This window comes from Carettochelys insculpta, chromosome 1 (genome assembly GCF_033958435.1).
Source record: "Carettochelys insculpta isolate YL-2023 chromosome 1, ASM3395843v1, whole genome shotgun sequence".
Lineage (NCBI taxonomy): Eukaryota > Metazoa > Chordata > Testudines > Carettochelyidae > Carettochelys > Carettochelys insculpta.
The window spans coordinates 337,135,488-337,162,885 of NC_134137.1; the positions used below are offsets into that span (position 1 = coordinate 337,135,488).

The following is a 27,398-nucleotide window of genomic DNA, read 5'->3' on the forward strand; positions in this document are numbered from 1 at the left end:
TCTTTACCACAGTTCAACCAATTTGCCTGGTATCAGCATTAGACTTATCCATTTATAATTACCAGGATGACCTCTAAAGCCCTTTTTTAAAGATTGGCATCACATTAGCTATCTTTCAGTCATTTGGTGCAGAAAATGATTTAAAGGATAGGTTACAAACCATGTTAGTAGTTCCACAATTTCATACTTGAGTTCTTTTGGGACTCTTGGGTGAGTTTCATCTGTTCCTGGTGACAAATTACTGTTTAGTTTATCAATTTGTTCTAAAACATCCTCTGACACCTCTCTTTGCAACAATTCCTTAGATTTGTCACCTAAAAAGAATGGCTCAGGTTTGGGGATTTCCCTAACCTCCTCAGCCATGAAGACCAGTGCAGAGAATTCATTTAGCTACTCTACAGTAACCTTATTGCCCTTGAGTGTTCTTTTAGCATCTTGATCATCTAGTGGCTCCACTGGTTATTTACCAGGCTTCTTGTTCCTCGTATACTTAAAACAATTTTTTTTGCTATAACTTTTGAGTTTTTGACTAGCTGCTCTTCAAATTCTTTTTTGGCATTCCTAACTATGTTTTTACACTTCATTTGACAGCGTTTATGCTCCTTTCTGTTTTCCTCACTAGGATTTATATTCTATTTTTTAAACAATGCCTTTTTATCTCTCAGTGCTTTTTTTACTTAGTTGTTAAGCCACGGTAGCGCTTTCTTTTTGTTTTGTTTTACTGCATTTTTTAATTTGGGATATACTTTTAAGTTGAGCCTCTATCATGGGCAAAGGACAATAATGTTATCATAGAGCAAAGGACAATGATGAATCATAGGGCAAAGGACAATAATGTTAGCAAACAGGACCTCTGTGACAAGGTCTTTCTATGGAACTTAATAATTAAAACATGTATTTTTCCCCAGCAGAATGTAAGTAGAAAGATGCTTGTCTTCTGTTCTGTTTTCTTATGCTCTGTGGCACAGTTGAGTTGACTGACAATATAGTGCAATTGGGTAAGTTAGAATGTATAAAACCAACCAAAAAGCACTCAAGAGAGATCACAGCAGCGTGTTTAGCAAAGCTAATCTTATAACAAACATATGTGTCCTTTGGAAGGAGATTATTCACAAATTCTTTCTACTTGACAAACTTTTCCCACTCCACGTCTGTCACATGATAGCCACAAGAGCACTGAAGTTCAGTTAACCCTTCCAGGGCCACTTGTATGAACTCATCTCCTGTTTCAACAGAGTGGTTATGTCACTTTCTTGCCAACTCTTGATCCATTATTTTAACTAAATGAGTCTCTGCCTATCTTATGAGGCCTCTGTCCCCTGTTCCCCACAATTTATCACCAAAGCATGTACCCCTTACTAACAAGCTGACCATAACTGTAGGCTGCTGGCGTTTGTGGCCACTGATCCCTGTCTTGTAACAGTCTCATTAAATTTTGGAAACCTAATTGATGTCAGATTACTGGAGCCAGAAAATAAAGACCAATTTCTTGCCAGCACACCCCTGGTCGTATATTTATGACAACAAAAAATGTTGTAGCTACTGTGTACTCTCACTCTTGTACCCAGTCCAACCTCCCCACTCTGGGTATCTCCAAGCCTGGCCCCTGAAGTGGTTCTCAACCTCAGAGAAATGTCTGGAACAGTAGCAAAGAAAAGATGATCATAAGAAAATCATAGACTGGGCGAAGAGAGGCATTTCCAGCAGTTAGGAGATAAAGGCTGAATCTGAAGACAACTTCCAAAAATCCAGCCTATCTCTGAGTTAGGAAATTTTCCTTTCTCCATTTCATGGCCTTCTCACTGGTTTGGCTGAATGTCCATGAAGCAGTCCACTTCTCTGTAGATATGTATTCCACTTAGGTGTATGCGTGCCCAGTGCTTTGGAGCTATTTGGATGGCAGTACCTGTAGCCAGGCAGCACATGCAGCCTGTTGCTGCGCCTACCCCCTAGATATAAGAAATGGTACGCCCTGACCCCATTCCGTTCCTTCTCATCACCAGGAGCTAGACTCAGGCGGTTTTTCCATCAGAAAATATCTATTTGTCAAAATTGGAACATTCTATGTGACTATATCAATTTTGATGAAATTTGGTAATAAAGATTTAAATGAAGCACTTTATATCGTAATTCTTTTCCAAGATAAAGTAAAATATAAAAATGAAATTATGAAACAAATAGTAAAATAAAAATAAGGCTTTCTCTAATGAGCCACAATGTGTTTCAGCATGAACATGCCAAACCTCTGTGTTAGGCCAACCTCTTTCTAACCACCTGATCACACACTCTCCCCCAGTCTCCTCGCCCCAAATATCCAGGAAAAGAATCCAGGAATCTTCATTCCCTGCATTTTACTTATATCTGGGAAAAAGGATCACACTGGCAAAACGTGCTGTATTCCTCTCCACTGGCTGGTCACAGCAGTCACTTCTGTAGCAGAAGTGCCTAGAGGTCTGGGTTTGGGATCTGTTGTTCAAATCGGCCTACCAAACAATGAGGGGAAGTGGAATGTCACCATGTTTGCACAGGATGAAATTTGTTTTGCTATTGTGAACTTGTTTGTTTTTTAAAGCAACCGGTTTATTTAATATACAGAGTGAGAAAGTTTTCTTTTAGAATTTGTTTCATAGTTAAATATTACAAATTACAATAAAGTGCAATAAAGCTCATTTGTTACATATTTTGATTGCTTGTGTTACTACATTGGCACATTTGAAGTATGCTACTGATTGGTAGGGGACAGGCTTCCAATTAGGGCCCTACAAAATTCACTGTCCATTTTGGTCAATTTTATGGTTTTAGGATTTTAAAATGGCAATTTGCATGAACTGATATATTTAAATCTGTACTGTACGGGGGTGGTGGTATTGCTACTCTTACTTCTATGAAGCATTGCCTTCAGAGTTGAGCAGCTGGAGAGTGATGACTGCAGGCCAGGAATCCAGCTCTGAAGGCAGAGCTACTGCCAGCGGCAGCACAGAAGTAAGGATAGCTTGGTGTTGCCTCTCTTAATTCTGTGCTGCTGCTGCCAGCTGAGATGGGCCCTTACTCAGCAGCAACTATTCTCTGGCCACCCAGCTCTGGAAGCAGCCGTGCAGAAGTAAAAGTAACATGTGAATGGTATTACCACCCTTATTTCTACACTGCTGCTGGTGGGGTGCTGCCTTCAGAGCTGGGTGCCTGGCCAGCATGACAACCACTGTTCTACAGTTGACTCGCTCTGCAGACAGCATAGAAGTAAGGGTGGCAATACTCTGACCCTTCTAAAATAACTTTATGATCCCTCTGCAACTTCCTTTTGGGTCAGGACCCTCAGTTTGAGAAATGCTGTTCTCCCCCATGAAATCTGTATTGCATTGGGTAGAACCACACAAAAGACCAGATTTTACTAGAGGACACCAGATTTCAAGGTTCACAAGGTCCATGACTGTGAATTTGGTAGGGTCCTGTTTATAATGACAGACCATCAGAAGAGGAGATGACCGTAGACAGCCGGAAAAAGGAAATAAAAACCTACTCACTTTTGAGCGCTATTGTCATTGTGGGTGTGGGTAATGGAAGAAAGACACTATGGACGAAAAAAGAGATCTGGCATCTAGGTAGTTATCTAGGTTTAGTTTAGTTAACTAAAATATTTATTTAGGGCTTTGATATTGTGCTGAGCTAGGCAGTTTCTGAGACACCAAGGCTACGTCTACACTAGCACACTACATTGAAGTAGCTTATTTCGAAGTAAGAACATCGAAATAGGCTACTTCGACACGTATCGCCTACACGTCCTCCAGGGCTGGTGCCGTCGACGTTCAACGTTGAAGTAGTGATGGGGAACGTCGGAAGGAGCCGCCCTGGAAGGAAATGCAGAGCATCCACACACACAAGCGCTCTCCATCGAAATAAGGGGCCAGAAAAGACTGTGGACAGGGTCACAGGCTGGACTAGCCCTTCTGGGGCAAGAGCAACTGCTCCCTTAAAGTGCCCCTCCCAGAAATACTCGGCCTGCACAGCACGAGGTTCACAGAGCCGACAACCAGTTGCAGATCCCATGCACCCAGCACGGACCCCCCAGCTGCAGCATCAGCAGCCAGAAGCCCTGGGCTAAGGGCTGCTGCATGCGGTGACCATAGAACCCTGCAGGGTCTGGACAGAGCGTCTCTCAGCCCCTCAGCTGATGGCTGCCATGGAGGACCCCGCTATTTCGATGTAGTGGGATGCAAATCATCTACACACACCCTACTTCGATGTTGAGCATTGAAGTAGAGTGCTATTCCCATTTTCGGATAGGAATAGCGATTTTGACGGCTTGCCGCCTAACGTCGAGTTTGACATTGAAATAGCACACGGCGCATGTGGATGAGACGCACGCTATTTCGATGTTGTGACAGCTACTTTGAAGTAGCTGGCTAGTGTAGAAGCACCCCAATTGGAAAAAGAACAGTTTTAGGCAAGTGACTGATTATAAATGAAATTGAACAACACTGAATATATCTGGCTGAAAAATGAAAAAAAAAAATCAAAGGAAATTCTGAACTTTCAGCACATTCCAAAGTGTTCAGATGTGAATTAATGTCTCTCTTTTTAAAAAAGGCCATGATTTTTCAAGAACAATTACCAAAACATTTTAAATGTCAGAAATAAAAATTCCCAGAGAATGAAAAATCCAAAAGTCTGTTTAAATAATTCTGATGATACTTTTTGACATGAATTTGTCAAAATGTTTTAGAAAAGGCAACATTTTCATGAAAATTTTCATTTAAAAACATATTTTTCCATTGCAAAATTGTCTTGCAAAGCTCATTCTAGTTCTGAGACGATAGAAAGAGACAGCACTGCAGGTAGCTGCATAGGCAAGGTTGAGGCACTATTCTGGCAGTATGTATGAGCTGTTTCAGCCTATCACCCCACCTAGACAGCAGTATCTGGACACTTTCACTGAGACCAGTAGCCCTTTTCGCATGCTCACATCTCTCATACATGACTGTTCATTTAATCAAAACTACACTGCAAATCCCAAAAGTCTTAAGTTAGACCCACCACGGTCATGAGATTTTTTTGGGGGTGGGGGCTGTCTTTGTCATTTTTTTAATACCCCTGTGTGACAAAGGTGGCCTAGTGCTTTGTGGAGCTGAATACATTACAGCATGTTTCTGTAGTTTATAAAACACTTACTTTGCACATGGGTTCATCACATGAATGAATGTGGTATAAATGGAGTATGAAATAGAGTCTTCTCTCGTTCCTTGCCCACTACCCAGTGTTAGGTTTATTTATGCTGAACCATTTTCCTGTTCCCATTCATCTTGCATTTTTTTTCTAATGAGCACCAGAGTACACTGACATTTGGGAATCAGTTGGGTTGCTTTAACAACAATTAAGCAGAAAAAGCCAAGGGATAATTGCCCTGATCTAATCAGGAAACCAGGAAGAAATGAGAAGATCCAGAGAAACTCATGGACTGCAAACTTCCTGAACCCAAAAGCTAGGGGTGGGAACAGCCAAGCTTTGTGTGGTGGAGCAAACCCTTTGAGGATAGCAGGTGGAAGACTCCTGCTGGGAAACTTAAATTTTGACGTTGGGATTCTATAGTTGGAGGATTTGTGCATGTTTTATCCCAGTATAGGGGAGCACAGGTTGGACCTCCTTGACCAGTCCCAAATGAGGGAATTTGCTGGACTGGGGGAGGCCCTCTGGCTCCTCCACTCTGCCAGTACTGCTTCTGCCCCAGCTGCTCCCCTGGCCTGTGGTCCCTGTACCTCCAGTCCTGGCTGGCCCCCTGTACTACCAGCCCAAATGTTGGCCCTGGCCCCACTGCTGCCAGCCCTGACCCCAAATGCTGGGCTCGGCCACACTGCTTCCAGCTCTGACTCGACCCCAGAGCTGGCCAGGCTGCAGGACGCTGGACAGCAGTGCAAGCCCAGTCTCACAGATGTCAGTTCTGCCCCTGCAGATGCTGATGTCAGCCCCACTTACTCAGATGCTGTCCCCACCAGGATCCCAGCCTGGCAAGGCCACTGGCCCTTTGTCAACAGGATCTCAGCCTAACTGGGCTCCCAGGTGCAGACTCCCCTGCCACCAGGCTGTCAGCTTAGCAGGGCTCCAAGCTGCCAGCCCTCCACCCTGAACCATGAGGCTCTGGGCCCAGAGCTCTCTGGTCCAAGAACATCTGTGATCCTGCTGGACCCCGGACGTTGCCAGACTAGAGTCCAGGTTTTGGGAAGTGCAATCTGTACAAATAAAAATTTGCTTAATGCTCCAAAGGGAGAAGTATCTCTGATCTGCTTTACAATAGCCAGACCCACTGCTTGAGGCTTCCTTGCAACACCTCGCTCCTTGCAGTGTTTGTGTATGTGACAACTATAGCATTACCAAGTCTTGTAAATATGTTCAAGTGACGTGGTTATGGCCTGGATCTTGCTGTCAGAGCTCGTGGTGGAAGGCCTGTAGCTGGGAGTACCATCTCTCAGGGCTAGGGGTATCTGTGTTTTTTTCTGTTATCAATTCCTCCTTTCTTCAGGGCTCTCCTGTTCCATTCAGCCAAACACAGTCTCACAGGCCCTTTTCCCCATGTTTTCACCCTTTTTCATTTCCCCAGTATAACAAACCAAAACTGAAAACAACAGTGTAACATCTGCCTTGTTAGTCTTAAGCGCTGTCCTCAGGGGTCTCTCTTTCACAGCTTCCCATCAGGCTTTCTGCCTCAGTCAGTCACTTCAGTTTCTTGCTGCTTCTTAGAGCAGAAACACCTGACCTAATCTAACATCTTCTTGTGGTTGGCTAGTCCTCACCCTCCAGACATTAAGGGAGAGCTACCCTGCTACACAGCCCAGCCAACTTCAGGATCCTATGGTGCTCAATGCTGCATGTAGTGAAGAGCCAGTCCCCGCCCTCAAGAGCCCACAGATCAGTGCAAAGAACAGCAATGAGTTTATGACACAGGAGCTGAAATCCATCAAACTCATTTTGTGAGAGACCTACGAACAGCCAATCAGGTGGAAATAACTTTTAAACCTTGCTGAGCTGGGCCGGATTCAAACACGCTCTTCTATAAAATGCCCAGCCAGCTCTCAGCTCCCATTATTCAGCGTATAAACACTAAACATATAATAAAACAACTATTAACCCAAGAGTCTAATTCACTTCTAAATATATTTTTGGAATGTAAATGCTCTCCAGGAATTACTTCAGTGTTCTTCATTTATTTTCATACCTATATATTTCTTCTTTCACACCTATATGGGTTATCAGCAAAGCTGAACCCACAATCTTCAGTTCTGCAGCACAGATCTTCTTTCACTTCAGCCCTAAGAGTAACTTGGAGAAGCGAAGCATGTTATTAGCTTCTAAATGAGCCAGAGGATCTCCTGTGCTCTTATCTCCCATTCCCCTCTCCCGTTCCTTTCAAAAGGACTTGGTCTATATAGCCAGGGGAGACCATGAGTTACAAGAGAGATTCAGAGCCAGCGTAGAGGCTGCATGTTGATTTCTCTAGGCTGTAGTGATCATGAAGAACCTACAAATGTTACTGAAATTATCTTACTCTGCAGGGACAAGGGAAACCTCGCACCCAGCCCAATGGAACAATGTGTATGGGGAGAAATTCAACGAGCTTCCCTTGCTGGAGTGTTCTGCCTTTGGTCATTTATCAATAGTGTTCATAGAATCACAAAATCCTAGGGCTGGAAGAGACCTCAAGAGGTCATCAAGTCCAGCCCCCTGCCCAAAGCAGGACCAGCCCTAACTAAATCATCCCAGCCAGGATTTTGTCAATCCAGGACTTAAAAACCTCTAGGAATGGAAGTTCCACCACCTCTATTGATAACCCATTGCAGTGCTTCACCATCCTCCTAATGAAATAGTTTTTCCTAATATCCAACTTAGACCTCACCCACTATAACTTGAGACCATTGCTCCTTCTTCTGCCATCTATCATTACTGAGAACAGACTCTCCCCATCATTTTTACAACCCTCCACCAGGAAGTTAAAGGCTGCTATCAAATCACCCCTCACTCTTCTCTTAAGCAAACTAAATAAGCCCAAATCCCTCCGCCTGTCCTTGTAGATCTCCTTATAGGTACTACTCTTTACTCATTCAAATTGTTGGCTTAGAGAGGAGGACTGTGTTTGGGCAAAGGTCTACACATATGCAAACATTCTGGCAACAAAATAATTAAAAGTAAATGACTGTCCTTATCAGATAAGAGGCAGCTTATTTCTGTATTTCCTAGTGTAGTCAACAAGAATACAATTAGCAAACAAAAGATGAACTTCAGAGAGGGTATAAAACACATGAACTGATAAAGCATTACAGAATTCAGTGTTTTTCCTGAGAAAAGCAGCACTGCAGTACCTGGGATTAAAGTTTAAAATATTGGCTTGCACTTATTTACCTGGGTATTACACTAGAACATGGACCAAATCATTGGACATTGTTCAATATATTTCTCACTCCCTCTTCCAGTCTGTTTCCAAAGTAATCAGGTGGATTTTTTTTAATGTAACTAGCTTCAGCCAGCTTGAAGCAGTTCTTTGGCAATTATCTGAAACATTTTGAATAGCATGTGGAAAAATCTAGCTGAGTTAGCTGGGAAATAATTAAGTACAATTTCTACAGCTACAAGTTAAAGTTTATTTTTAAATATAAAGGAGTGTTCAAAGCTTGAGGGGAGGAAGACGAAAAACACAACTATTTCTTCCTCCTTGTAGCTAGCAGCTATATGTCGCAATATGGCCTATACATTTTTCCCCCAGGTTTGAAGACTATAAGAGTGTAAATAAGTGAGTGAATCTAACTGAATTGCCTCCTACAACTACAACTACAACACACACACATATGCATCTGTCTCAACTCTAGGAAAAGGCATTTGGGCCATTCTCCTGACACTTGTCCTTGGTCCCTGGCAAAACTTCCATTTTTGTGATTTCAGAGATTATTAAATTTGATAGCAAATAGTATCTTTTTAATCAGAAAGAGAAGGGGTGAGGTGCCAACTGTAAGTGGAGGAGGCAGCAGCTGTAAAGCCTGTATCATCAAAAAAAAAAAATCACTGTACAAAGGGAATTTTTCAACCGTGTCACTGGCCACAGATGTTACAACCATTAAATAGACAAATAAGCAACTGTTGTGCTCAGGTGAGAGTCACACTTTCCGCTTCCTGTATGTTTTCATAGCCAATGTACCCTATTCAAAATACAGAAGTTTTTGAAATGCCTCATATGTCATAAAAATCAATCAGGAATTGCATTTTGAACCTACAGTCCTGACACGTGCAAAATATTTATTGACACCTATGGAAATTTTATGCATGAAACAACTAACTAGGATCAGGCTGACATACAGAACCTCAAAGTCGGAAAAACAAGCTTCTTCAAATTTTCCTCAATACATATCAGAAGAATTGTCATGCGGCTCTGATTTTCGCGTGGGCCGCAAAGGTGAGGAAGTGCAGCACCATCAGAAGTTAACCTGTTCCCACAGAAAAAGGACTGGTATAACTAGGATTGAAATTCTTCAATTACTAACTTTCTGTGAAGAAGCTGCTCCTCTTGACTCTACTTCAGGAAGCTCCAGCCTCCCAGCAGTTGCTAGGCATTACACATCAACTAGGGTTACCATATTTGAACTTTCAAAAAGGAGGATACCCCTGAGAGGGAGAGTATCTATATCAGTATCTACCAACTTACGTTGTATTAATGTGTTATGAGTACAGTTGCTGCACAAGTACGTAACCTCTTATTTGAGAGATGTCCCTGTGGATGCCTCACAGTAGGTGATGGTAGAGTTGTATGCTTTAAGAAGGTAGGAACTTTGGATCTGGTAATAAAGCCGTGGGTAGGATGGCTTTAGTCACGGTAATGTCTGAGAATGGGCCACACGTGAATGTGTAATGTTTAGTGAAGGTGCATTCAGAGGCCCATGTGGCAGCTCTGCATATGTCAATAATTGGGACTTTTCATAGATATGCTACAGATGTGGACACTGCTCTTGTGGAATGTGCTTGGAAAGTGGTAGGAGTGTTCATGTCATCCTACTAACAGCATAATCTGATGCAGTACAATATCCAGTGTGAAAGCCCCTGAGAAGAGGTGGCTTTGCCCTTATTATCTGCTATTGATATGAAAAGTGTGGGAGAGGACATGAAGGGCTCAGCCCTATGAAGAAGGAAAGATAGTGCTCTGTGTACATTGGGCGTAAGCATTAAGGATTCAAATGTCTGCCCTGTAGACCATACTCAGCCAACCCCAGAAACATTGCATTAAGAGGCATGCATTTTGGATGACCACAGTTAATGTGGCCATGTGGCCAAACCATTGAAGGCAGTTGTGAGTCATAACATGCAGGGTGCCCTGTAGCTTGTGTACTAGTGCTTTTATCTGTTGAATCTGTTGCACAGTAGAAAAGCAGTCAATGTTGTTGCATTGAGGTGAGCTCCTATAAAAAGTATCTTTTGCATTACAGTGACTGTTGATTTTATTTTGTTTATTTGTAGACCAAGGGATTGGAAACATTGGATGGTAGTGTGGATCATTGGAAGTCCTGCATGGAACGTGCTTTCAGAGGTTAGTTGTCCAGGTAAGGAAAAATAATGATGCCCTTTTTTCCTAAGGTGAGCATTCACTACCACCAGGATTTTGGAAAAGACTCTTGGTGCCATGGAAAGCCCAAAAGGTAAAACTTCTTTGTACAGGTAGTGATTTGACCTAGGACAAACTGGAGAAAATGTCTATGAGTTGGGTGTACGGAAACATGGAAGTATGTGTCTTGAAGGCCAAGGGATGAAAACCAGCCTCCATGCTCCAGCGGGGGAATAATGTATATGAGGGTCACCATATTAAACTGCTTTTTTATGTGTCTGTTCTGCGCCCTGAGGTCAAGAATAAGGCATAACCCCCAGTTGTCTTTTGTATAAGAAGTAAGGAGAGCAGATCTCCTCCCTTCAATATGTGGTCAGAACTGGTTTTACACCCCCAGTTGGAGAAGAAGTTGGACCTCCTAGTGGATTAACAGGTCATGAGAGTGGTCCCAAAAGAGGAATGGGTTGCAGGGGGGTGAGGGGCTGGGGGTATTGAAGTAAAGGGGATGGTACAATCTAATTGGATTGTTTGCAACATTCATCTGCCTGAGGTGATGGCATGTCAAATTGCTGTAGAGGGGAAGAGACAGTGACTGAATAATTTGAGTTTTTTTGATGAAGCTGAGGAGAAACAGCAGTTTTCTAACTCCTCAAGTAATTCCTAAAATCTGTTTATTAGATTGGAGAGGTTGGTTGCAGTGTTCATTGTTGGATGCTGCCACTGAGCCCTGTTTCTGTTTCACTGTGCTTGATGGTAATCATATGGTCTCTGTGATTGTTGCACGTACATAGGATATTGTGGTCTGGGATATGGCTGGTATCTATATCGTTGTTGAAGTGCTGGTGTGTGAATACAGAGGGAGCACAGCATGGACCTGGAATGGTGTGGAGGACTTCATTGGCATCTTCTGTGAAGTCCTTCCCTCTAGCGAAGGGTCAGTCCTCCACCATGTATAGTATCTCTTGTGGGAAGGTGGAAGAAGTAAACCATGATATTCCTCTCGTAACTACCGCTGTTCAAGTGGATCTTGCAGATGTGTCAGTGGCATCAGGAGCAGCCTGGCCGGTAGTGCATGAGCCTGTATGGCTCTCCACTATTATGGCTTTGAACTAGCTGATTGGTTGGTTGTTTTTTTTTTGCATCAGGGATGTCGATAATGAAATAGTTGAATGTTGAATATATTTTGTGTTCCTATTTACTGAGTAGGGCTGTATAACTGGCCACCCTAAATTGCAGGGTGGAGAAAGCATAAACTTTCTGGTCAAATAGGTCAGGTCTTTTACCATCCCAGTCTGAGGGAGTAGAGCGGTATTATTGCTGCTTGCTTCATTTTGTTGAGCAGCTTCCACAACTAAGGAATCTGGGGCAGGATGTGTGACTAGAAACTCCAACCCCCTGGTGGAACATAATATCTTCTATCTGCTCTTTTGCAGAGAGGTGTGGTAGTGGCTGTTCACCAGATAGTTTTGGCTGGTTCCATAATGGTTGAATTAATTGGTAGGACAATTTTGGAGGACATCACTGATTGAAGAATATCCATTAATTCATGCTGGCTTTCTGTAACATCTTCAAGGGTCATATTAAGTTCTGCAGCCACCCTTCTGAAGAGATTCTGAAAATGTATGAAGTTGTCCAATGCTGTGGGAGAAGGAGGCATGATGGCTTCATCCAAGGAAGAGGATGAATTAGTTTCTGGAGAGGTGTCTGGGGCCAGTGGTTGCCTCTCAGAGGAAGTTGTTTCCTGCAGTCCCTATATAGGTGATTAGTTGGCTTGAATAGGAGATTTACTACATGTAACTTTATGATAGTGTTTACTGGAGGGATGTTTGTAATGAGGTTTCCATGGGCTCCCTTATGGCCAGTCTCTAGGAGAGGGGGTCCCATCCATGGCTGACAGTGCCATGGAGGAAAATCTCTGAAATAAGATGACCTAGATTGTGATGATGCCAATGGAATTGGCAGTTCAGAGGAAAGGGAATGGTGAAGTGAAAAACTGCCTCACTCTTGTCTGCTTCCTCACTGGAAAAATGGTCGGGATATAATTGATGATATGGTGCCTGCATGCCTGCAGAAAGGTTGGTGCTGAGACAAGGGGAGTTAAGATTCAGTGATACAAGGAGGTTCTTGTGATGGATGAATTACAGTGCCAGTGTGGACAGTGCCATAGGGTGCTATACAGTAAACCCTCAAAATGCACACTTTTGAGTTGTGCTTAACTTGCATTGACATGAGTTAAGCGCAACTTGAAGCTGCTCTGAGGCTGTCTGCCTGCCCAGCTCCCCTGGCTTCTCCCAGCAGGGGAAAGCTGGGTGGGCAGCCATCCAGGCATTGTTTCTCCCTGGTTTCCCACAGTTGGAGGAAGATGGACAGCCAGCCACGTGCAGGGAGCACTTTCTATTGGTGGTGCTCATCCACACGTGCCTGGGTGTGCATAACAAATTTTATTCCACCCACAATGGAAAAAATTAAATGGAACACTGACCAGGAGGTAGAGATTTGTCCAAGTTTTCTCGTTTCTTGGCTTGTTTTTGCCATATCTTCTGGGCCATGAGCTTGTAGCTAGAGGGCTAATATCTTAGAACAGTACGTCTGTGCTGAACTTGTTTAACTTGTTTTGGTAACCAGTTTGAGAATCCTCTGGATATTCGACTTTGTCACATGGGTAACGTGACAATCTGTCACCTCTGGGGAAGTCTGGGAGACAGGAGAATCACTGAATCCCTCTAAGAAACACAGCTGGGTTGGCCCTCTTTTCACACTGCTGGGTTGGAGACATAGCTAGTCTCATCTGGTCCTGTTACCACTCAGCACAACAGCAGGTGCAGGCCTGTACACAGGGGAGGTGCAAGGGGTGTACCCCTGCCCTGCCCCGCCCATTCCCTGCTCTGCCCCCATCCTGCCCTCCTCCCAGACTGCCTGGGATTACCAGGGCAGGGGCAGGTGACGGCAGCAGCAGGGGATCAGTTCACCACTGTGGGCCTCTCTCCACCCACACCCAATCCAGGGTGCCTTGCCACTGCCTCCCAGCCCACTCAGCCCCACTGTGTGGCTAGACGCTTCCTAGCTGCTCGCGGAGAAGAAGGGCTCACCATGCTGGGAAGCTGAGCTCCCGTGGTGAGTGCAGGGGAGGGGCAAGGGAGGCTGCCAGGAAGCAATCTCCTACAGCCGCTGCTGCTTCCACCACTGCCTGCTCCCTGTCCCAGGTAATCCTCCCACGTCTGTGCCAAGCGTGGCAGGGGGCAGGGTGGGGGTTGGGCCAAGCAAGGTGGGGGTTGGGCTGACGGGGGGGAGGACTGTGTTTGGGCAAAGGTGATGTTGGGGCCTTGCAGGAGGGTTCAGTCTGATTGGGGGTGGGGTTGGGGGTGTTCGGACCAAGTGGTGGGGTTCAGGCTGAGCAAGGGTGGAGGGGGGGTTCGGGCCAAGCGAGTGGGGGAGGTTTCAGTCTGAGTGGGGCTGGGGTGTTGGGCAGAGAGGATGTTTGAGCTTTGTGGAGGGGGGTTCAGTCTGAGGGAGGATGGGGGGTGTCCTTGGGCTAAGTGGGGTAGGGAGCCTGTTCATGGGGGGGCTGAGCGGGAGGCAAACTGGGGGTGTTTGGGGGAGGGCAGGCAGGGGAGGGCCAGGTGGAGAACTGAGGGTGAGAAGAGAAGGTCAGGGCCTGCTGTTGGGGGGAGGTAAGTCCATATTTATAAAAAAAAAATTACCCCCTTCCGGAAATTCTTTTGTACATGCCTGAGGTGAGATCACTCATCCAAAATGAGCTACCCAAATGCAAACAGCAGACACCAGCCAATTTCCCAACATTCCAGGCATGCACCCCCCACTAAAGTGTAAACCCAAAATTATAGTGTCTTTCACTGCACAGGGATCTGTACAACGTAAGCTCACAATAGTTTTTTTCCCCTCAATACAGGAAAGATATTCAACCCTTTGTTCCAAAAATACTTCCCAGCTCAGTTTATGGAAAAATACAGCTACTAAAAATGGAGTCCAGGATCATGTTGTCTGGTCACATGCATTTGCAGAGTCATAGTAGCCATTACTTAGAAGTCCGGCTGAAATACTTACAGGAAACCTTAGCTTTTCCATAGCCCGTTGTCCTTGTTGATGAGCCATCAGCATTGTCTAGCTTCATCAACATGGTACCTGAAAGGTTAGCTGTGTGTGTTTTCCAGAGTATGTACATTTGAAATACAGATCCATAGTCAATATTCATAACTTCTTTCAGAGGTGTCCCTGTGGGTGCTCTGCAGGAAAGGATGGTGAGTCCCTGCACCATTGATTGGAAGCTTTTAGAGCATATCCTCATGGGCCACTCAGGCGCATTGCCCTGTTTGTGCAACTTCGGTGCCCTGACATGCACCCACGTGTGGCCCCTCTCCTTAACTCCTTCTTTACTGTCCCTGGCCAGAGAGGGAGCTCTTCAGTGAACCTCAGAGAAAAAAAAATCTTTATCTTTGTCGTTGACTGCTAGAGATGTGGTTTATTTCTATTTCCCTTGACAAGTTTCCATTACCCGAATTCATCTTACCACAAAAACAAATCCTTCCTTATTTTTCCCCATTGCTAGATAGGATATGTGGCTCACCAGGTTTTAAGCATTGTACATCCTGTAATCACACTATCCCTGTGTCGGATGGATGCTCAAGATGTGTCTTCTGCCTGGGGGAAAGTCATGTTCCCCAGCAATGCACCCATTGCAGTAAGTTAAAGGCAAGGGCATGAAAAGACAGGGATTTATGCCTAAAGTTTATCCACATGGAAACACCCCTTTGCCCAGCCTCAGATCCAGGCCCTGAATCCACAGCCCATTCTATACCTCAGCCAGATGGAAGAGGTAAGGAGAAGAAAACTTGAAACACCTGTGCATCGTCTTTGCCTCAGAAGCCTTCCCTAGGCACCAGGCAATCCCCAAGCACTTGAGTGACTTTGGCAAAAGCCGCACTTGAGACTAAGCACATATGACATGCCTGAGACATCCAGCACCATGCACACTGCTAATACGGGTAGTGTGCACCACTCTGGTACCGATGGAAAAGGCTGAAGTTTGCCTACGTCATTCATAATGGCACCATCCGGCACCGAGAGTGCAGTACCAGCCACACAGCTGCTGAACACAGCACCTGCCTTAATAAGGCACTACCGAGCAATGCCACCAACTCTCTCATGGCCCCTTCACTCCTGTCGGTACCTATCAAGCTGGTGCCACAGCCATCAGCTGCAGTACAATAGACCCTGACTTACGCAGAGGTTGCGTTCTTGGCAACCTCTGCATAAATTGAATTTTTGTGTAACTTGGGAGCCCGGAGTCACTTTCCAGTCTCCTGTGATTGCAAGGAGCTGGAGCCTGGCTGCTCCGACAGTGAGGCAGGGAGCACTTTCTATTGGTGGTGCACAATTGGCTGCCCAAGCGCTCATCTTCCAGGGAATGCTGCTTCTGGTGGGTTATCTATATGTTGCTTCCTCGGTTGTGGTCATCTAGACTTGCTCACCAGCCACCTCTCAACCTACAGGACAGTGTTCTGACTCAACTTACTAAAACTGGCCTTCCCCATCAATGGAGAAAAAGGACGTTAATCATAGGAAGACTTTGATCTCTACCATGGTAATTCACTTTCTCTGAGAAAGACTCTAGTCTGAAATCCTACACAGGTTCTATTGTTGATAAAAAATCCTTCCAATTTTGTTTTACTAGTGCTTGAGGCTATGGAAGTTTCCACTAGAGAGAAGGGGCTGCAGCAAAGAGGGATTGCCGCTAGTCATGAATTGCTTAGCAACTGTTACAGGGCAGAATTACCTGCAAGGGAGCCAAGAGGAACAACTGCTCAGCTCCGAAGTCAGGATCTCCTTTGTAGAAACTGCACTGATGTATGCAATACCCATAGTTTTTATAAGAAGAGCATTGTGATTAAAGTCATTTTCCTTTATCAAAGAAGGACAGCTTGGTAAAGGCAGATCTCTCAAACCGAATCTCTCAAAACTGAATAGTAATTAGACATGGAATCACTTTCCAACAAAGCAATAGCAAATGAGCTACTTAATGGATAGATGCTGCACATGACTAGAATGTTTAAGGAAAAGTACATTGAGATATTAGGGTATAAATAGGAGTGAATGCCAAAAACATTATGCTGGATATAATGTAAGGAGTTGCGTTTAAAGCGAGAGGCTGCTGACGTTCTTCAGAAGTAAAGAATAATGTTAAATTCCTTTCCACATAACCATTGCTTTTGCTATATATAATGATCAGCTTGGTTGTCACTGGGGATTGAACCTATAACCTTTCTGTAGAGCATAAACCTCTACAGCATGAGGTGGAGGAATAATTTGGCTTTGGCTGACAGTTAAGTACATTGATATCTTCATTGAACCAAACACAGAAAAGAATAGTACATATTGAGTACTCGGTTACAGACAGAAGTATGGATAGATGAATCTACAGTAGGTGCTTTACTAGCTGACTCCTGTAGTCTTGTATGACAACTGATAAAACTGTGAAACTACTGCAGTAATTTAAGACCCCTGGTACTGTGCAAATAGTTCAAAGTGCTTTTACATGGGCTTGACTTTAGAATGTAGAAGACTTTAAGAGGGCTCAGTTTCTGGAATACAGAAGAATTAAAAAATGCTTACATTACTTTAATTATTGAAAAAAGCTCCAGTTGCCTAAACTGAATCACTTTAAAATAATTGCAGATTTCAACAGTCCTTTTAAATTACCCTCAACATTCCTCCCATTCCTGTAGCCAACCCCAATTTTGCTTGCAAAATCTACCAAATGTATATCTACACTTTGAGAATGACTACCTTACTTCCCCAGGGACAATGGGGGGGAGGGGAGCCACACCTGCCAGGCCCCTGGGCAAGATGCAGACAGGTTGGCTTCACATTCCCAGAAAGGACATAGACTCGGGTGGAAAGGGTGGGGCTGAAGACCTGTGATGTGATGACTGGAAGCCCCAGGCTCTTTTGAATCACCAGGCCCTAGTGAAACTGCCCCTCTTTGACAGGCCTGTCCTTCCACTTCATACAGGAAAGAACTGTAACCCACTCATTGTAATTATTATTGTGGACTTGCTTTAAGATATGAACTTTACTGCTTATGAAAGAAGCTGATGGAAAGCTCTGGAGACTGATGGCCAGTCTACAGTAGGGGAGAAAGTCAACCTAAGCTATGCAATTCCAGCTGTAAGAATGGTATAGCTAGAGTCGACCTACCTTAGGTTGACTTTCTCCACCATCCCCACAGTGGGAGATTGATGGGGGAAAATCTCCCACTGATTTCCCGTACTCCTTGCAATGGCCAGGAGTATCGGGGTCAATGGGGTGCCCGAACATGCAATTTACCATGTTCCTACCACATCCAGAGTTCAGTTTAGTGTACGATTGACAGCAACAGCATCAATCTTCCACTGAGTGTAGACAAGCCCTGAGACCAAACTTTATCCACATGGATAAAGGACATGGACAGAGCAATGCAAACTTCCTCGTATTGGACCTCCACTGTATCTTAACCTCAGATCTGATCTCTGCAAGCCCAAGTCAGTTGACTTAGGACAGCTGTGGATATTTTATCTCTATATACACATACCCTGAGATCCTTTACAAAGTTGTGCTTTTCAGGGTACAGTTCACAATCTTTTCAGTATGGCCTTAGTCCTTTGTTCCTAGATGTATGATCTTGCATTTGGCTGTATTAAACTATATGTTGTTTGTTTCCAATCAGTTTGCCAAGAGAAACAAGTGACACCAAGGAAAGTGACCTGCCCTCATCATTACAGTCCTCTCTGCTAATCTGTGTGTAATTTGCAAACATGACCAGATGGTAGTTCGGTGTCTGTATGTATTTGATTACTGTTCCATCTCCTCAGACTACTATCAAAAAGAGCAAATCAGTTCTGTCTGAACCTCATCCATCTGGAATTAGATTTAGACCACCCACTCGATTCTCTGGACAATTAACGTCCATCAACTAATTAATAACTTCTGGCTAATAATGACCTGATCTAGGTTTGAACCATCTACAGATGAAAGATTGATAACCCAGAGTCAGCCAATGTTTCATTAAAGTTCTTCTTAAGCAAAAGACGAGGATTAAATGGGAAAAAAAATCTAACCATTATGTTTTTTTTTTAAAAGTATACATTACAATGATCACTGTAAAGGTGGAAAATTCACAACAGTCTATCAAAAATACAGAGCTGTAATTGAAAACTGAGACAATTCTTTTTACACAAAGTCTTGTATAGGCCTGACTGCTTACTTGTGTCATTCTAAAAGTCATCAGATACAACATATGTTAGCAAGCATTGTTATATGCCAGAAGTTTGACAGCTCTAGATATGGAAGACTACTCACCCTTGAAGGTTTCATTGCAGTATAAATTACTGAAAACTGAATTCCTTGTTTTTGCAGAATCATAGTCAGTCTTCCAATTATTTTGTCTGTAAATACAAAAAAATAGAGCTTACCAAACTCTAAGATGACAACCAAAAATCTGTTATCATAATACAAGTAACAATATAGATGAGTATACTTACTAGTACTATTACTTAAAATAATTTACACGACACTGCAAGTTTCATGACAATTTCACAGAAATATAGGGTGGGAAGTTATATTGAGATGTCATCAAGTCCAGGCCCCTGTGCTGAGTAAGGGCTAAGTAAACATAGACCACCACTGATGCCTCTTTTTTGAACCTGTTCGTAAAAACCCTCCATTGATCAGGATTCCTTGAAAGCCTATTCCAGAGCTTAATTATCCTCATAGTAAGCAAGTATTTCCTAATGTCTAACTTAAATTTCCTTTGCTGCAGTTAATACCTATTAAAAAGCCCTTGACACATTTAAATATTTATCAGATTCCCACCCCTTTCTCAATTCTAAAGATGCTTAGTTCTTTTAACTTTTACATATTAGGTTTTCTAAAACATTTTCTGTTGTATTGTTCTTACTTGGATTCTCTGCAATTTGTCTACATTTTTCCTAACGTGTGTGGTGCCCAAATTGGACACAGTACTCCAGCTGAAGCTGCATTTGTAAAAAAGAGAGTAAGAAACATTCACTGCCCTTTGAAGCTCGTCCACATTAGACAAGACAACAAATCACATAAAGCAGGGATTTTGGAGTTGAGAAGAAAGTACAGTAGCAAGGATACATAGGACAGCGTGTTTTATGAAAGGAAGAGAAGATCACAAGCAGATGAGGAAAAGAGATCTATAACTGCTAGTTAAGTTACCAGGTACTTAAAAATAAAGCTGAAGAATTAGTAAACTGTGTTTATGAGGAGGAAATATACCATGTAACCCAGAATGTCCAGAGCACATGATTATTGATAACTTACCTGCAAACAAAGCTCAAATGGTTAGTATACCTAAGATATGTGTATAATATATACTATATTGATAGTAAAAATTTTTATTGTCTTTGTGAATTTTGGGCGTGATCATATTAGCTTTGTCTACACAGGAGCCTACCATCAAAAGGGCAAAACCAAAAGCCAGGAATCAAAATCCGAGCATTCGAAAGTGTACAACCACACAGCAAAGGCAGATCGCTGGTCTGACCCCTTTCAACAATCCATCCTGTTTTTTCGAAAGGGAGTGTCCACATGTGTATGAGTGCTCCTTCCAAAGAAGGGAGGCGGAGACGCCACAGACAGGGTCACACGGCTGCCAAGCCCTTCTGGGGCCAACAGCCAGCTGCATCCTTAAAGGGCCCCACCTCAACTCCCCCGCTCTGCATGAGCTGAGGCCTGCTGAGCTGCCAGCAGTGACGCAGACCCCAGCACAGCAGTGGCGGGCAAGGGGAATGCCTACATCCAGGGGTGGGCGGCTGAGGCTGCCGTGGGGTTCAAGCGGCTGGCCGCTGTCACCAGTCGCCAGGCGAAGGGTATGGCTCCAGAAGACCCTGTGGATGACCTCACCCCTGGGCTGCACTGACACCCCAATGCCCACCCCTCACTGTTCCCGCCTGTATCCATCTAGCACCACATGCACCCCCATCACCCCCACCGCACCCATGCCTTCCCCCCCATGAGACCATAGGACATGGGCATTGGTGTGCAAGAAACCTTTATCAACATGAACCACAACCAAGTGCCTGAGCAACTGTTTGACTATTTACAATGGGTGGGGAGCCAGCCATATATGTCGCAAGGCAGGGAAGGGCCTGAACTGGGAGGGCTGCGGGAAGGGGCTTGAATTGTGAGGGTCACTCGGGGACAGGGATTGTGGGTCAAGAGCCCTGTTGGCCCCAGGATCCCCTTTCCCCCCAGGCGTAAGCTCCGCCATGGGGCTGGGATGGGGCAAGGAGCACTGAAAGGTAGGGGTGTTGGTGGATGTCAGTGGGGGCATCAGCATGGAGTGGGTGGGGCCTCTTGGGGCCGGGTGGCTGGCGGGGAGGCTGTACGGAGGGCCAGGAGCTGTGCTATATTGTTCACATGCTCCTGCTGGGTCCCATGGATGCCCTCCAGGCAGGAAACGAGCCAGTCCCAACTCCTCCCTCTGCCATGCCAGGTCAGCCTCCTGCAGTTGGAGATGCTGCTCAGTCAGCTCAGCCTGGCGGAGGCTGGCGTGTCGTCCCCTGTGCGCTGCTGCAGTCTCTGGCTGAGCACATGGCATGTTGGTGCCACTGGAGGTGCCTGGCTCCAGTCTGCTGTCTCCGGGGAGCTCTTGGGGACCACCAAGGCTGATGAGCTGTGTGGTCCCTCACTTGCTGCACCGGGAAGGGGAGAAGGACGGTGTGTCAGTTCGTGAGTGGGACCCCATCCTCCCATCTCCCTGGAACCCCATCCCCCTCATCCCACCCCAGGGCCCCTTCCCCCCCTCCCCCTAGGACCCTGTCCCCCACAGGGCCTGGGCATGGTGGACACAGCGTCCATGTGGTGTCAGGGGCACACAGGGGTTCCCCCAGGGTGGGAACATCCCCAGCTGCAGGCCAGCCCATGTACATCCCACTGGGCATCTGAGTACCTCGAGCTGTCCACAGGTCCAGGTGCTAGGTGGTGCGGGCAGGCGCCAGGGGTATGCTGTGGGCCATGGCTGGCCAAGTTGTCTGGCCCTGGGCCTTGGGGCCTGTGCATGGCCCACTGGTGGCTGTGCCACCCCTGACCTGCCAGTCTGGGTGCCAGCCCCACTGTGCACTTACCAGGGGGTCCCTCAATGACCTCCTGTGTCACTCGGCTCCCTGTGGCCTGGCTGGATGACCATGAGGGGACATCGATGATGAGATTGCCCTCCTTGCTGGACCAGTCCAGAGTGGTCTGCACCCTCTGGCTTGGGCTGGCTGGTCCTGGCTCCTCCAGCCCCTCCGGATCAGGCTGGTCTGCTGAGGTGTCCAGGACCACTGCATATGGGGAGCTGTCCTGGGGCCCCAGGATGGAGAGGAGCTCCCGGTAGTAGGAGCAGGTGGTGAGACCTGCCCCTGAGTGCCTGGACTTGTCCCAGACTTGGTCATAGCCCCACCAGAGCTCTTTTACTTTGTTCAGGACTTGGTCCAGGGTCTGCTCCAGGTAGCCATGGCTGGTCAGTCCCCGGGCAAGTTGGGTGAAGGCTGCAGCATTCCTCCACTCGACCCTCATCTCCCAGAGGATCTCTTCTTCTTTCCAGAGAACTAGGAGGTCTCAGAGTTCACGCTCCGTCCATGAGGGGGGCCTTTTTTTTTCTCCAGTGTGGGCTCCTGGGAACTCTGTGAGTCCTTTGAGGGGCTGCCAGGCACTGGCCGTGTGGCCTCTAGAGTTGTTGGGGGTGGCTGAGCAGGTATGCTGGTGGCAGCTTGTGCACTCACAGCTCACCTGCTCTCAGCTTCTGCCGCTCGGTTTCTGGGTCTGTGCAGCTTTAAGAGCGGCTGGATTATAGAGCCCTGCTTTGCAGGACAGGGCATCTCTGCACTCCAGCTGGGTGCTGCCATGGAGGACTCCTCTTTCGAAAGAGCAGGACGTGGAGTGTCCACACTTGCCTTCTTTCGACATGGTTTGTCGACGGGGGGTGCTCTTTCCACTATGGGATCGGGGTCCAGCTTTCAATGTCTGGGCCACATTCCTCCGATTTCCAATCAAAAGAGTGCATGGCACATGTAGATGCTCCCGCTGTTGTTTCGAAAGAGCGTCTGTCTTTTCAAAATAATGTGCACATATAGACACACTCATTAAGAATAAAGTCAATGGAAACTTCGCTATTGACTTCAATGGGAGCAGAAAGCAGGCCATTAACTAGCACTGCTCTTAAGTTTTTGCAGAAAAGAAGATAACCTAAATCATGTAACCATGTGGCTGTACATGAGAGAATCAATACAAATTACACATTGAGCCTCTCTTACCTAGAACTCTGTCATCCAGCAAACTCTGTAATCCGGCATGATTTTAGTTAGCCATATGACTTCTTATCATGGGTGTGGCCAAGTTTCCTGTACTCCCAGAAAGGTTGTCTGCAGCCACCAGTTCTGGCTCTTCGTGTTCTGGGATGTTATTTAGCTGTAATTTACCACTATGGCTACATCTGAACTCGAGAGTTTTGTAGGCAAAACTTGTGGCACATCTACACACAAAATGTGTTTTAGAGACAGAAACTGTTGACAAAAAAGCTGTGTAGACACTCGGGGGGCACTTTCATTGACAGAGTAGGTCAAAAGCAGATGGATCTGCTTTTATGTGTAGATGCGATCTGTTGACAGAAGTTTTATCGGAACATCTCTTCTGACAGTAGCTTCTGTAGATAGATGCTTTTAGTGTAGACATAGCCCAGATACCTACTAAGAGCCCAGTAAGCAGTGGAAGTGTCAGCAATGTCCTAGACAATAATGACCTCCCATCATCCAGCAAATTCTGTCATCTGGCATGGTCAGGTCCAGAGTGTGCTGGATGATGGAGGTTCAACCTGTACTTGACTTTGCAAACAGTGTCTTGCCATAGTTTTACAGACATTTTCAGTAAGGAAATCCAAAGAATTTTCTTTCAGAATATTCATCATTCATAAAATCATAGAAAATTATGACAATTTACAATTTGATATTATTTTAAAACTTACAGCTGAAAATGCTAGGAAAAACACTACCTAAGATAAGCAAACCTGGTGGCAGATCTCAAAAACATTAGCTTTTTTAGTGTGATTGACAGAGACGTCAGCGTCTCCTGTTGGTACCTTTACTGCTTTTTATCTACCAAGCAAACCCTTCTGATGAATGGTTATTCACACAACCCAGACAAACAGGGTTCTCATATGGATTGTGAGTGGACAAACTACAGTAACCGGCATTTAATTTTCATTTTTCAGCATTTTGTCACATTTCTTTACCCTTTTATTGTCTTCTATCTACTGAAATTGTCCTCTCATATTTTGGCAGCTTTGGTGATATTGGAAGAAACTATTTTTCAGCAGGATTTGCCACATTTGCACAGCTAAGACAATAACAATTTCAATTAAGCGTTACATGAAGGTATTATTTTTTAAATGGTGACCAAAGTTTATCTCCTATAAAACACACAGATTTTCCTCTGCAACAAAAATAACTGTTTACATTTAATATATTTGACCTAGGAGTTCTGAGGAATTACATCCTGCAGATTTATATTCAGTAGGCACAGGTAAGAGTTTTACTTTAAAAAACTCAACAGCTTTAATTGCCATTGGCAGCAGGTATAATACTAGGTAAAACCATGTATATTCGTATTATTTAAGACAATTAAAGAACTTCTGAGATAATAGTATGTTATTTAGCATGTCACTGAAATGAAGAGACAAGTGGCACTACAGCTACCAAGAATATCAATCACTTTTGCCTTTCAGAAATATCTAGAGGCAATCTGTTTATTCAGAGAAGATGTCATGTGAACACACATAGGTCAGCATGTTTGATCAAGATTATAATACATATGTTACAAAAAAGAAGAAAAAACGCCACACAATTTCTTCTAAATGATATTAATGAATATTACTTAGATTATCAGCTCTTCAGTGCAAGCAGTCTATGTCAAGACAGTACAATACCACCCTTACCTGCTATTAATTAAATTAGCAATTAATTTATTAATTAATTTATTAATTTATAACTCCTCAAAATTTTGGGGGAGTAAACGCACTTTGAAGTACCACAGGCACTTCGAAGTGCCCACGGCTACACGCATGCTGGCACTTCGAAGTTTGACACTTCAAAGTTGCTGTGGGGGAGAATTAGCCTAATAAAGTGCTGCATATGCATCACAGCACTTTATTAGTAATCTACCATCACCCTGATTATCATGCTCCCTTCAAAACAGGGGGCTAGTGTAGACATAGCCAAATTGTTGGATATCTCCCCCAGCATCCTCCAGAGAGAAAGAACGTTTGGAAGTGAAAGGCAGGAAGGCAGTGATACAAACATACGTAAAGTGTGAGGAAATAGAATATATAAAAAGTTTGTGAACATGTATGACATTGAAGCTCTTAAATTATCGATTTTTTTACCAAATTAGAAAAAATAGCTCTACTTGCTATTTTGGTTGCTGACCCCGATCTAGCTGACAACTGATATGAAGAGGAAAAGTTCTACTGAGAAAGGAAGAATCTTAGCAAAAGGGAAAACGGGAGAAGAATCCCAGGCGAATGTCTCAACAGGGACAGAGAAAATGCTGAAAAAAAAAACAAAAACAAAAACAAAAGGAGCAAAAGACAAAGGCAAAAATCAGAAGAAAAACAGAGTATCTTGCAGAGATGAACAAAGTATGGCCCAAGAGAGGAAAAAAACGTCATTAAAAATGAGAAACACAGTCTAAGGTGATCTTTTCACAATTAGTACCCTCACAGGAAGAGAAAACAAACTCTTAACTAAAACCTTAAGTCTGTATACTTGGAATTTTGTGGGGGTGGATTGGACCTAATCCACATTACACAGCTGATCTCATTCCTATAACATGTTCACACTGCCTACCTCATCACTTCAAGTCCAACCTTGGGGTGTCCAAATCCAGATCTGACTTTTTCTATCTTATATTACATAAAGTACGGCATCTCTAGTAAATAAAACTGTGAGCAGATCTTCTGGCATTCTGTTATGTCATATTTTAAAAGTATGTTAACTGGGGAAGAAACAGGACCATGTCAGTGGGAGTCCATCAGTGAGGGCACAGAACTCCTCTGGAGCTGGAGAGGGAAGCGCAAGTTCCCTCAGCCCCAGGCCAGAATGAGAGATAACAGCTTCTCTGCACCTGTGGGGAGAAGAGAAGGAACAGCTTTGCTGGCCCTGGGGCCACAGCAGGGAAAGTCAGCTTCTCTGGCTGCCGGGAGAAAGTGAGATTCTCCAACCATGGGGGCCACAGAAAGTGCCACTGTGACAGAATTCCTGGCCCCTGGACAAGGTGAGGGGGACCAGCTTTGCATTCCCAGAAGAGGTGGGGCCTCGGTCCTTGTGCCCTCCTCCACCCACCAGCCCTCCTGCGGTTCTTCAGTGGCAATTTAAATGGTCTGGTGCGCCGGCCACTGCCACAGTAGCTGCAATGACATCCAGTGATTCCTTTTGAATCACTAGACCCAGGGACAGTTGCCACATTTGTCCCGCCCCTCATTGATGGGCCTGCCTGTGCATACTCCTGGGAGGAAAGTAAAGAATTTACTGTGACATGCATACACAGCTTTTAGAGCTGCGAGCCACTGCTACAGGACTGCAGTGTTTCTTCTGATTTTACTGTTGGCTTTGTCAGAACAATACGCAATATTTATTGGTTTACGATATGCTTGTCATGTTACAGGGATGTGACAAATGGTATTTTCTGTTACTGGTCCAAATGCCAAATTGTAGCTATCAGTCGTCAGTAAATAATATATACAAATAATTAATGATCCTGCAAGGAATTGTGACCTCAAGAAGTTTCCTGCTAGCAGTATATCTGGCAAATGGATCCTGCTGGGCTGCCAATAATAAACAGATTTGCTGGAGCATGGAATGCATGATGCATTGGAAAGCTGTAATGGGAATGCTTTATGGAATGCAGTTGATGGAACAAAAAAGTCAGATTCCTGTATGATTTCACCCATCAGTTCCGTACACCTGAAGCAGGGTTGTTGGCTTTGTTTTTTTTATTTTTGCTTTTTTCCTTTTTAAATCAGCAGTTCGGTAACTTTTCATTTTTCAAATTTAACTTCACTGCCACTGACATTTTCAGGAGCTCTTCAGAAGTGCTTTGGTATCACTATGGTTGACAAAAGAACCCAAAGGACTGAACATGGATTGCGGCACCAGACCCAGTTCTACTTTTATGTAGCTGATGGCACAATTGGAATGCAGGTCATGGCCTAGCTGCTGCTGCTCAGCTCTGCAAAGGAAGCAGAAACTGACCATTTCTTCCCTGGAGCAATGAGTCACTAATACACACAGGCTGTGGCCACACTAGCAAGGGATGTTGAAAGGGTGATCCTGATCCATGATTTCAAAGAGAGTTGTTTCAAGATGAAGCAACTACAAACAAAAAGTGGCTCAACGAGACCCCCCCGCCATCCTTTCGAAAGAGAGCAGCTATACAGCACTGAGCTTCCTTTTGAAATAATGAGGCAGGAAATGGCGAGGGAAGGGTCAAATGGCCAACAAGCCCTTCCTGGAGCATGGGCCAGTTGCTCCCTGAAGGGGCTCCTCCCAAACGCCCCCACACACCACCCGTACACATGCTGAGGGTGCAGGCTGCCCAACACAGTGCCCAGTGCTGAGGGATGTCGCTCCTTCCCCCTCGTCAGCCACTGCAGGGCTCCCTGCATGTCGAGGGGGCTGGAGTGGCCCACTGATGTCGAGACTGTAGAGACATAAGGGGAGAGGCCAGCGCCCTGTCAGTCGCATGACTGGGTACTGTGAGCCGGTGACCACAT

General features: G+C 44.8%; 1 protein-coding gene across 3 annotated transcripts in view; it reads right to left on the minus strand.

Annotated features, from left to right (window-relative positions):
* LOC142023812 (V-type proton ATPase subunit S1-like) overlaps window positions 1–27,398 on the minus strand; it is a 107,741-nt gene that overhangs the window by 31,083 nt on the left and 49,260 nt on the right. For all 3 annotated transcript variants that reach the window (XM_075015157.1, XM_075015138.1, XM_075015147.1), the window contains one exon: window positions 18,926–19,011. In XM_075015157.1, coding sequence (XP_074871258.1) covers window positions 18,926–19,011 — 86 coding nt within the window. The remainder of the gene's footprint in view (window positions 1–18,925; window positions 19,012–27,398) is intronic.